The sequence below is a fragment of the Actinia tenebrosa genome, unplaced genomic scaffold, assembly GCF_029948245.1.
Source record: "Actinia tenebrosa isolate PJP-AT-01 unplaced genomic scaffold, QUT_ActTen_1.0 PGA_scaffold4__44_contigs__length_22323623, whole genome shotgun sequence".
NCBI lineage: Eukaryota > Metazoa > Cnidaria > Anthozoa > Actiniaria > Actiniidae > Actinia > Actinia tenebrosa.
The window spans coordinates 18,903,201-18,913,244 of NW_028292581.1; the positions used below are offsets into that span (position 1 = coordinate 18,903,201).

At 38.8% G+C, this 10,044-nt stretch overlaps 1 protein-coding gene across 1 annotated transcript; it reads left to right on the forward strand.

Moving 5' to 3' along the window:
- The first annotated feature begins 1,174 nt into the window (after positions 1-1,174).
- On the forward strand, positions 1,175-9,468 carry LOC116305715 (glutathione hydrolase 1 proenzyme). The gene is given in 9 exon segments (XM_031715680.2): positions 1,175-1,319; positions 3,160-3,614; positions 4,214-4,406; positions 5,112-5,416; positions 5,988-6,124; positions 6,562-6,749; positions 8,219-8,459; positions 8,957-8,995; positions 8,997-9,468. Coding segments are annotated over 9 exon segments (1,836 nt in total). The 5' UTR covers positions 1,175-1,269; the 3' UTR covers positions 9,225-9,468.
- The last annotated feature ends 576 nt before the right edge of the window (positions 9,469-10,044 follow it).

Genomic DNA, 10,044 nt, shown 5'->3' on the forward strand with positions numbered 1-10,044 from the left:
TTGATAGTAATAATAATTGCGATTAAATAACGAAGGATTGAGCTACCTGTGCTGAAGCGGACGTCAAGCTAGAATCAAAGTGAAAAGAATCCTAGTACATAGTTTGATCATTTTTTTAAATAAATACCAATGGACAATAAAGCTTTAACGAAGAGGAAACGTGTTTTTACTTCGTAAAAGTTGATACCACAAGACTCCAGCAGAGCGACCTTTGGAGTACCATCAGTAATTTCGCTATTTTGTACGTTCTTCAAGCTAAAACTCTGTTTAATTTTTTTATAGCTTACAATTGGTTTGTAAAGATGGCGGAAGGACCAGTTTCAAGGTAAGTATTAGCAGATGAATATATCAACACAATGAGTTTTTGTTTTGACAACAGCAATCAGGACAGATAATCACGAGGAAAAGTTAACTCAATCTTAGCAATGTTTAACACGTTATAGCCGTACTAGGCACTGCATGTACTAGAATTTTGGCAGCGATTTTAATTTGACGACAGTTTTCCACACCCCATTACCAAACCATGCTAACAAGACGGACAAAAGGCCAACGACACGAGCACACAAATCCAAATCGTTTCCTGTACTTGTTGACTCATTGTATTGTACATACTGATTGATGCGGTTTCGATACTCATGACCTCTGTTCAAGGGTCCATCTGGTTTGCTAAGTAGTGATTTCTATCATAAAATACCTTGTAGTTGCAGTTTCAAACGTCTTGGAGTTGAAACCAAGATTGACAAGATAAGCGACACTCGATTTTGAATGATCTTCCATTTGGCCCCCCGCGACTGCAATTTCAGGGGCAAGTACGCAGCACTTTACTTGCAATATTCAACAGCTAGTTCTAGTATGTTAGCTTTGCATAGACCCTTGGCACGTGGGAATAGCCTTTGGTATTGATTTTTTCTTTTCTTTTCTTTTTTCTTTTTACTCATTTTTACATTTTTTTCTTGGTATTTTATCTTTAGTTGTATACCAATATCATATATTAATTATGTAAAAAGCATAAAAATAAGTAAATATCTGTTAGCCATCAGTTAATAATTAGACTAGGTATTTGTCATCAGTTAACTACTAATTTTTAATTATGCAAACTTTTTAGGAAAACTCTAACTAGAAACAGGGTAATTTACATAATCGTCTCAGCCCATCCCTCCGTCGTTACCAAATAACCCTTATTTACATACCTCGACATCCTTACACGGCATTAAACCAACCAGTGGTCCAGTCGGCAGCTTAAAGTTATCCAAACTGTAGATAGTAAAAATGATTGAAGAAGAAGACCATACCTTCATGGGCACGAAAAAGACGAGTAGGTGAGTTTTAAATGCTATAAAATTCACCGGTAGAGAACATGGTAACGCAAACACGATATCTTATACAAACTCTAATCTTACTCGAGCACTATAAATCTTAATTTAGCAGGCAAAGTCTAATTATTCTGTTGATTTCCGGACGGTATAAGTCCTTCGACTGTTTAATTAGTTGCCTTAAGATAGTTCCTAATCGCTACATGTTCATGTTATTAAAGCACGTTCATTTTGTAAGTACATCTTTTAAAAGCTCTTGGTGTCTGCACAGCTCGATTGGGACAATCAGCTCCGGTTTGTTTGTTTTGGCTTTTACTTTAGGGTATTTAGACAGATATTTAATTTACTCCAGGCAAACCTTAGATACAGAATTATTCAAAGCTTTTAAGCATTTGATTTTGTTTGTCCAAGGAAAAGCGATTTACCAAAAAATAATTGATCAGAACTTGCCAGACGGATTTGTTTTATTTTCTAAATTATGCTAAGAGTTCTATAATCTTTAATTGACTTTTTATTTCAAATTATGATCGTACCACAACTTGCGTGTTATCGAGAACAGAAAAACGGTTCGAAATCATTGAACTGTGTTGTAGAGTAATTACGAGATCATTAAACTGTGAAACTAGAGTTATGCAAATTGAACGAACGATTTCAAAAACTGTTAAATATAAAATCTATGTGGCTTTACGTCATATATAACTAGTCCACAGTTAATTGTTTTCCTTTTAATTCAGAGCTTAATTTTGAAAGTCTAAAAATTTGGATTCCTTTCGGAATATATGTTATCAATGTGTTCTGTACACGATATTGGTAAACAACAGTTTATAATCTATACACTTGAACTTTGCATGTCAGCATTGGATTAGTATAAACAAAGGAGCAGACTTAATGTAGATAAATGGGCCTGGATTTAAAACTAAATTATCAATCCCTTGAGTATAATTTCTTTCTTTTTTATCGATGCCAAAATCCTTAGGGCTGGGCTCCCTAATGTGTTTGCATTGGTCAAACACTAAAAAACAGTTTTTGCGGGGGGGGGGGGGGGGGGGGGGGAAGGCATGGCACGAAGAACTAAAGCTCCAAGAATGTCTATAAATGAAATTGGAAATTGCAAAAGTTCATAATACAGTATACATGGACCTCGGCTTTACCTTTGGCGTAATGTTTTTTGCCATTTCCATCAGACCAAGTGTCATTCTCATGGAATAAGATTCTTTGTTCCAGTTGTATCCATATTCATGTGCATTCTCATGGTGCAACCGTTAATGTAGGGGCGCACGGTCCAAGTTGTGCTCAAATTGCTTAGTATTATCCTTAGCAAGCCAGCTCATCGCATTCCTGGTAAAATAGTCACTGTTATAGTCTCCCCCTTCTAAAACCCCTGGATCCGCTGGATATGATACTTTAGTGAATGAGAAATAGTCTAGAATGAGGAAACGGCATAGTTCAGAGCTAGAGATCCACATCTGTTTCGACTTCTCTCTGTTCTTTCTAGCTTTAGCTTTAAATACCCGTAATAATGAGCACTGATAGTCTAAGGGGGGAAAGTGTGCACGTTCAAGCGCTTTATGCATGAGCCCCTGGCTTGGGAGAATTGTCCAACCACTCCCCGTGTTATCGAAGTAAAAATTTAGCTTTGACATCATACTAATGCGTAAGCAAAAAAGGTCTCTTGAGTACTGGCTTTCAGCTTTCAGTCCACCCCCCTGTAATCGTTCTGGATCATTGACATCATACTGATGCGCAAGCAAAAAAGGTCTCTTGAGTACTGGTTCGTTTTAGCAGACACTTTGGATATTTATGCGGAGAGGAAACTTTTTTTTTTGTATATTTTGTTTCCCATTAGGAAAAGAACCAAGTACATTGTCTTTGCCGTGGTCCTTATCCTTGTCATTGTCATCATTCTCGCTATCGTACTTGGCGTTACTCTCTCTTCAAAGAAGAAACCCTCCCATGGCAAAACACCTACGAACCAAACCACCACACCAGCGCCACTTCCGACCAGCCCTCCTCACAGCAACGGACCCTATAAACAAGCTGTAGTAGCTGCAGATGCAGGAACTTGCTCAGAAATCGGACGAGACATTATGAAGAAGAATGGTTCGGCTGTGGATGCTGCTGTTGCTGTAATGCTTTGTATTGGTATCAATAATATGCATTCAGCAGGCATTGGAGGTGGAGGGTTTATGTTGGTGTATAACCGTAGCAATATGTTTGCTGAAGTCATTGATTTCCGCGAGGAGGCGCCTGGTTCTGCTAATGTAACGATGTTTGTTAATAGTAGTCTGAATTCTCAAGTTGGTAAGTCATGATCATGTCAGTACTCGTATAAATAACGATAACTATTGGGATCAAATATAGTCAAATATTCTAGTTTCTAGCTTAACATTCAAATTTTATCGAAATCTGGAACAACCTCTGGGCTGATCGAAGTCAGGGCATGGCTAACTCACAGCTAGATCAAACCCTGAAACGACATCTGGACTGATCTAAGTCAGGGCATAGCTAACTCACAGATCAAACCCTGAAACGACATCTGGACTGATCTAAGTCAGGGCACGGCTAACTCGCAGATCAAAACCTGAAACAAACTCTGGGCTAATCTAAGTCAGGGCATGGCTAACTCACAGATCGAACCCTGAAACATCCTCTGGGCTGATCTAAGTCAGGGACGGCGGCTAACTCTGCATATAAGGGGGGGGGGGGGGGGGGTACCAAAGAAAGACCCATTCGCCAAGGGAAAGAGGAGCTAACAAACTCCATTCACAAGTCCAGTGGTGGCCAAGGAATCCAAGAAGTCCAGGAATCAAACCCGAGACCAAGTGAGAGGCGAGAGGATTATGCTACAACGCCCTTGATTCCCAAATAATGAAGATGGGTGTTGTTTTGTTTTATCTTAGGTCCATCAGCCTCTGGTGTACCAGGGGAAGTGAAAGGTTTCCATACAGCCTGGAAAAAGTACGGTAGAATTCCATGGAAATACCTTGTCCAGCCATCGATTGATCTTGCTAAAAACGGCGTCCCGTTGAACATAAACACATTCCATGCCATGGAGGCAAGCAAGGCTCTCATTCTCAATGACCCTGGCTTAAGGTGAACCCTTCTAAACTAATCATATACTTTTTGCTTCGTTTTTTTTTTAATTTTTTTTTTCGCACTAAAAAACACAATGGGTGCGATCTTTAATGGTTGCAGGGCCAGCGTTATAGAGCAATTTACCATAGGCTGCCAGAGCAACCAAGGGGCAATATTGCCAGTTTATATGTGCGTGCAATTAAGACAATTCATTTAGTACTGAAGGCTTTTAATTAGTCGAGAAGTTTAATATAGGATTGTGTGATATTCGATTATATTATATCTTTTTAACATAATAATGTAAGTTTCTGATAGATGGATTTTGGTAGGATTGAGTGTTTTGTAATTAATTTGAAAATTTTAATGCCCATTTGAGTATTTATATAGAAAATGAGCAATATAAGTATTAACTTTGTTTTTTTAAACGTATTTTAACTTATTTTTTAAGTATTATCAAGGATAATGCTTGACAGTAGTTCAACCGATTAACTCGTGGTCCTCTATTAACGTCTCTAGATGATTAGGTACGGGACCGCCATTAACGTGATCATCCGAGCCACGTGAAGGTCTAACCATTTTCAAAGGCAGCACCTTCTCCTCAGTCATTTTAAGACCCTGAGTGTTGGTCTCACCGAGGCTCTTAACAACTGAGCTAACCGGGTGGTGGTTTGAAATATTTTCTATTAAAATTAAAATATGAAATATCTCATTTTTCCCCCGAAGAGAACTACTGGTAAATGATAAGGGCGAACTTCGCAAACTGGGAGAGACAATCAAGAATCCGAAACTAGCAAGAACACTAGAACGTATACGAGATAATCCAGAAGCCTTCTACAGCGGAGATCTGGCGAAGGATCTCGTGCGAGACATACAGAACAATGGTGGAATAATTACTTTACAAGACATGAAAAACTACGAGGCTAAAATTAGAAAACCTCTGGGGAGTACCCTAGGGTCAAATGTTTGGTACTCCGTGCCTCCCCCTGGTAGTGGTGTCGTAATGGGACTGATTCTTAATATTCTTAAAGGTGAGTGTAAATATATAATACATGCAGGGAGCCCAATTGTTATTATTTCAATTATTTGCACAGATAGCCCAAGCTAGGTTTCTGTGGTGTCATATTATAAGAAAAGTATGGCGATCTTTGAAAACCTCACCAAAATCGTCTAAATGAAATTTGAAATAAAGTAAAGGAATTTTAGCTGACTCTTGAAAAGCAGATTTTCTTATAATATGGTACCACAGAAACCTAGCCTGTGCTACCTGTGGTAGCATCGAGCTACGCAGGCTACAAAAAAAAAAATTAATTTATTTATTCTCATTTGTATAAACTATTTTACTTCGGTTGTGTTTTAACATTTAAAGGTTTTCCCAGTGAAACCACGTGTTTACATGACACGCGTCCACCGGAAGGACCGAAAAGAGCGGGAAAAGTGGACAACCTGAATCGGTCGTCGGAAGACCTACTTTTCCGGTACTCAGTTGCGGTTGTAATGACACATACCATTCGTTTTCCTAACGAGATTTCCGGTTATTCCAGCTAATTAAGTGGTAAATACCTCCCGGTAAACACCTCTGACTATTTTGTTCAATCATAGGTTACAACATGACATCCGCTGACCGGAAGGATACAAACAGCTCTATCCTGACTTACCATCGCATCACAGAGGCCTTCAAGTTTGCTTATGCCTACCGAGCTTTGCTTGGAGACGAAGACTTTGTAGACCTGGCTGAGGTACATATGTGAATTAACCGTTAAAGTTCGGCAACTGACTTTGCGTTTTGATATTTTTGCAATCCGTATTTAGATATTTTTACAAAAGCGCTGACTTTTTTCAATTTGGCCGAGCGAGGATTAGTAGCTAGTCAAATATCCTCAGGGGAGGGGTTTGGGGGGTGAGAAACGGAAGGAAAATAGTTTACAGCCGTGAGCTGCAGTGAGGTATACTTAACTGTACTAAAATGTACTAGTACACTAGTTTTTAGCTAGTTATCTCTTACTAAAATGAGAGCGCCGATGAGGTTAGTAGTTAACTGATCAATTAGTTAATTGACAATTAATTGTCAATTAACAAAAAAACCCTATTGGCCAAAAAAATTGGTAGTTAAGTGACAATTGGGTACCCTCATTGGCACTCTCTAAAATTGGTATTCAATCTATGTTAATTATAGACATTGAAAAACATCACCGATCCAAGTTTTGGCGAGTCTCTTCGTCATAAAATCTTTGATAACAAGACATTCAAGAACTACACGTACTACGGTGACTACTACTCGACCGAAGGAGGAGGAACCTCCCACATGTCGCTGATGGCACCGAATGGAGATGCTGTGTCTATTACTACTACTATTAACTTATAGTAAGTATATTACCAATGGGGGTAATGGAGAGTAAAGGCGCGATTACACGGAGCAATTTTCTCTGCAACCTGTCTCGAAATAGGGTTGCGACATAAGGTGCCAGAGTATTTTTACACAGTGCAACGGAGACGCAATTCGCAGCTTGTTTCGCAACATTTTTTTCAAATTGCGCTGTAGGTTACACGCTGCAATGCTCCAAGCAACTTGTCGCAACGCTGTTGGGGGGCAAGTTGCAGAGAAATTAAAATTGCTCCGTGTAATAGCGCCTTAATGGATTACCATTACTAATAATAGTGCCTTACTAAGTATATTACCAAGGGAGAAATGGAGAGTATAATACATTACCATTATCAATAATTGTGCCTTGTACTATCAACTTTTAGTACATTTTTAGACTTGAACTGAATATAGAGTTTCTCGAGCTGTGATTGGTCGAGCGACCGGCGATTCTAAGACATAATCACCGCTGGAGCGGCGGTGAGCCGGAGCGCTGAAGCGTTGATTATGAGGTTTTCTAAAGTTTTCCAGTTTGGAAGTAATACTAGAATTATCCCGAATTTCGCCTTTTTTCTCTGATATTCAAGTCTTCGCCGCTCAAAGACGCGCGGCTCGGTAAATATTCCAACGATAATCACTTCACCTTTGGCGAATAATTATAGTAAGTATATTACCAAGGGAGTAATGGCCATGGTTTACCTTTGTTCGATGTTCGATGATCGATAAAGATTCTCGTGACAGGTTATTTAACCGTTCCGGAGTTGCAATATGAGGAAGGTGAGGTAATGCACAGGCTAACCACTCTAATAAATGAAGGAAATACTAAATGGTGTCTTGTCTTTGTCTTTTTATTCGCGCGCGCTATCGATTTTTTGTCATCTCACCTACCCCCCTTGGTAACAATTTTGTTTTTCTACTATACAATATACTAGTATATTGTATAGTAGAAAAACAAAATTGTTACCAAGGGGGCTAGGTGAGATGACAAAAAATCGATAGCGCGCGCGAATAAAAAGACAAAGATAAGACACCATTTAGTATTTCCTTCATTTATTAGAGTGGTTAGCCTGTGGGTAATGCATCAAGAAACAAAATACATTGAAAAATTAAGACAAGCGGTTAATTTAAGTTTCCTATCACATTCCTTTCGCTTTTTACTAATCAGCAAGCAAAAAAAAAAAAAAGATTCATATAAGTAATAAAGTGTCTCCTGACACAACCCCATGATGCAACGCATTCTGAAACTCCGCGCCGAAGTGGCCAAAAGGGTAATAGAGAGTCTGCACCATCACGACAGGTACAATTATCTGATTTAGATCAGAATTCAGAAAAAATTCAGTTTCCCAGTGGAAAAAAACGCTATCGTTGTGCTTTCTGTTATGACAACCATCAGGTGCAAAGCCTCTGGTAATTTACATTAACTTATATTGAGAAAATGAGTAATATTTGTCTGTGACATTTACTTATTCAGCTTCGGGAGCAAGTTTCGCAGCACCAGTACAGGAATCATCATGAACAACCAAATGGATGACTTTGCTACTCCAGGGAAAATCAACGCGTTTGGCGTCGAGCCATCTCCCGCCAATTTCATTAAACCGAGAAAGCGACCGCTGTCCTCATGCTCGCCGTCTATTTTTGTTGATAACAAGGGTGATGTACGGATGGTTGCTGGGGCGTCTGGAGGAACTAAGATTACAACTGCAACTCCTTTGGTATGTAAGAGAAATACCAATGTCGTATGTCCCTTCAATCCCTGCGTCCTTTTTAGCATGAATGAAGTCAGATTCTTATAAAATAGGCCCCATGAAAAGGGTAGAAAGTAGGGATTAGGGGTAAGGCCACTCCCTCCCAAGATGACGACTGTGAATTACTTAATAAATAGATTTGATGCTACAGTATTACTTTGCAAGAAATATTTAGAGAGAATATTTGAGGGGTCTACAGCAGTAGAAGACTGCTCCAAAACCGTCCCTGCTCACTTGTCCTGAATAGACCGCGTATTGGAGTTTCGACTCCGAATTACCGCCATGTTCCTTGATTACAGACTCATATACAAAGGGTTAGCCTCGTTTAATTTCTTATTAATATCCAAATATACAAAAGAGATCAATAGAATTATTAGGGTCTACTAATATCTATTATTCTAATATGTATTGCACGGGTTTAATGACTTCACTCTATTGACTAACTCCAACCCTTTATTTTTTAGACTGTTATGAACTACCTGTGGTTTAACCGGACGCTAACGCCAGTCGGTCAGAGACCCTCGACTCCACCATCAACTCATGCCAATGTATATCAAAACAGACAAGATGTACCCTATGCCCCAGGCCATTATCGATGGTCTCAGAAGGCTAGGTCACGAGGTCAGAGTGCTTGATGGGTTTGCTGTGGTCCAGGCTGTTGTTAAAGAAAAAGATGGCATGTTGTATGGAGAGGCAGATCCTAGAAAAGGAGGCTGGGCAGCTGGATTCTAACCATTGACTTCAACCTCCTACCCTCATTATTAGCCTCCTCCACAGGCGTCTTTCGTCTTTCTTTTCTTTTTTGTTGAATTGGCAGGTAACCAATCAAAAAACTGTCCCAAAATGAAACGTTCTTCTGCGATTTCAAATAAATTGTCGCCCTTTCACAGTTCCTTGCGATTTGAATGTTTGATCGTTTAAATAATATTTAGATATATTATTTATGATCAATGAAATAAAATTCTTCAAACAGAGAGCATGGATAGATTGTAATTATTGATGTATAGAGCAAGTGACCTATTTTCACATTCACATTTTGGGTGGTAAAATTCCATAATACATTGCGGTTTTGTGTGGTTCAATAGAGGGATACCGCGAACGTATTTTGCTTATGAAAATTGATCAAAATATGCTGCAAAATGCATCTGAAAAAGAGAAAATTTTGAGGAAATTTATATGAATGCGAAAAGGCTTAATCTAGAATTTAGAGCTTCGCCTATGTTACCCCAACGACGATTTGGTTATGTCTGTCTGAGACGGTCGTTTTTTTTTACTTCCGTCAGTAGAATAAGGTTGGGATCCCTGTGGTGGTCTATAATCGTTCTTGAAAAGCTTTTGTGTACGAAGTCTAGAAAATTCTAAACAGATTTCTTTACGTACGTTGCGCTAAATATTTTCTTAAAAAGAATACAAAGACTTTTACTGATATTTTATAAGTGTTTTTTTATTAGTCCATTTGGACACAAGCAGCCCGAGAAACTTAAAAATTCATAATGTCGGACATCCTTCTGTTTTCGTTAATGGTCTTTAGATTATTATTTATTATTATTTG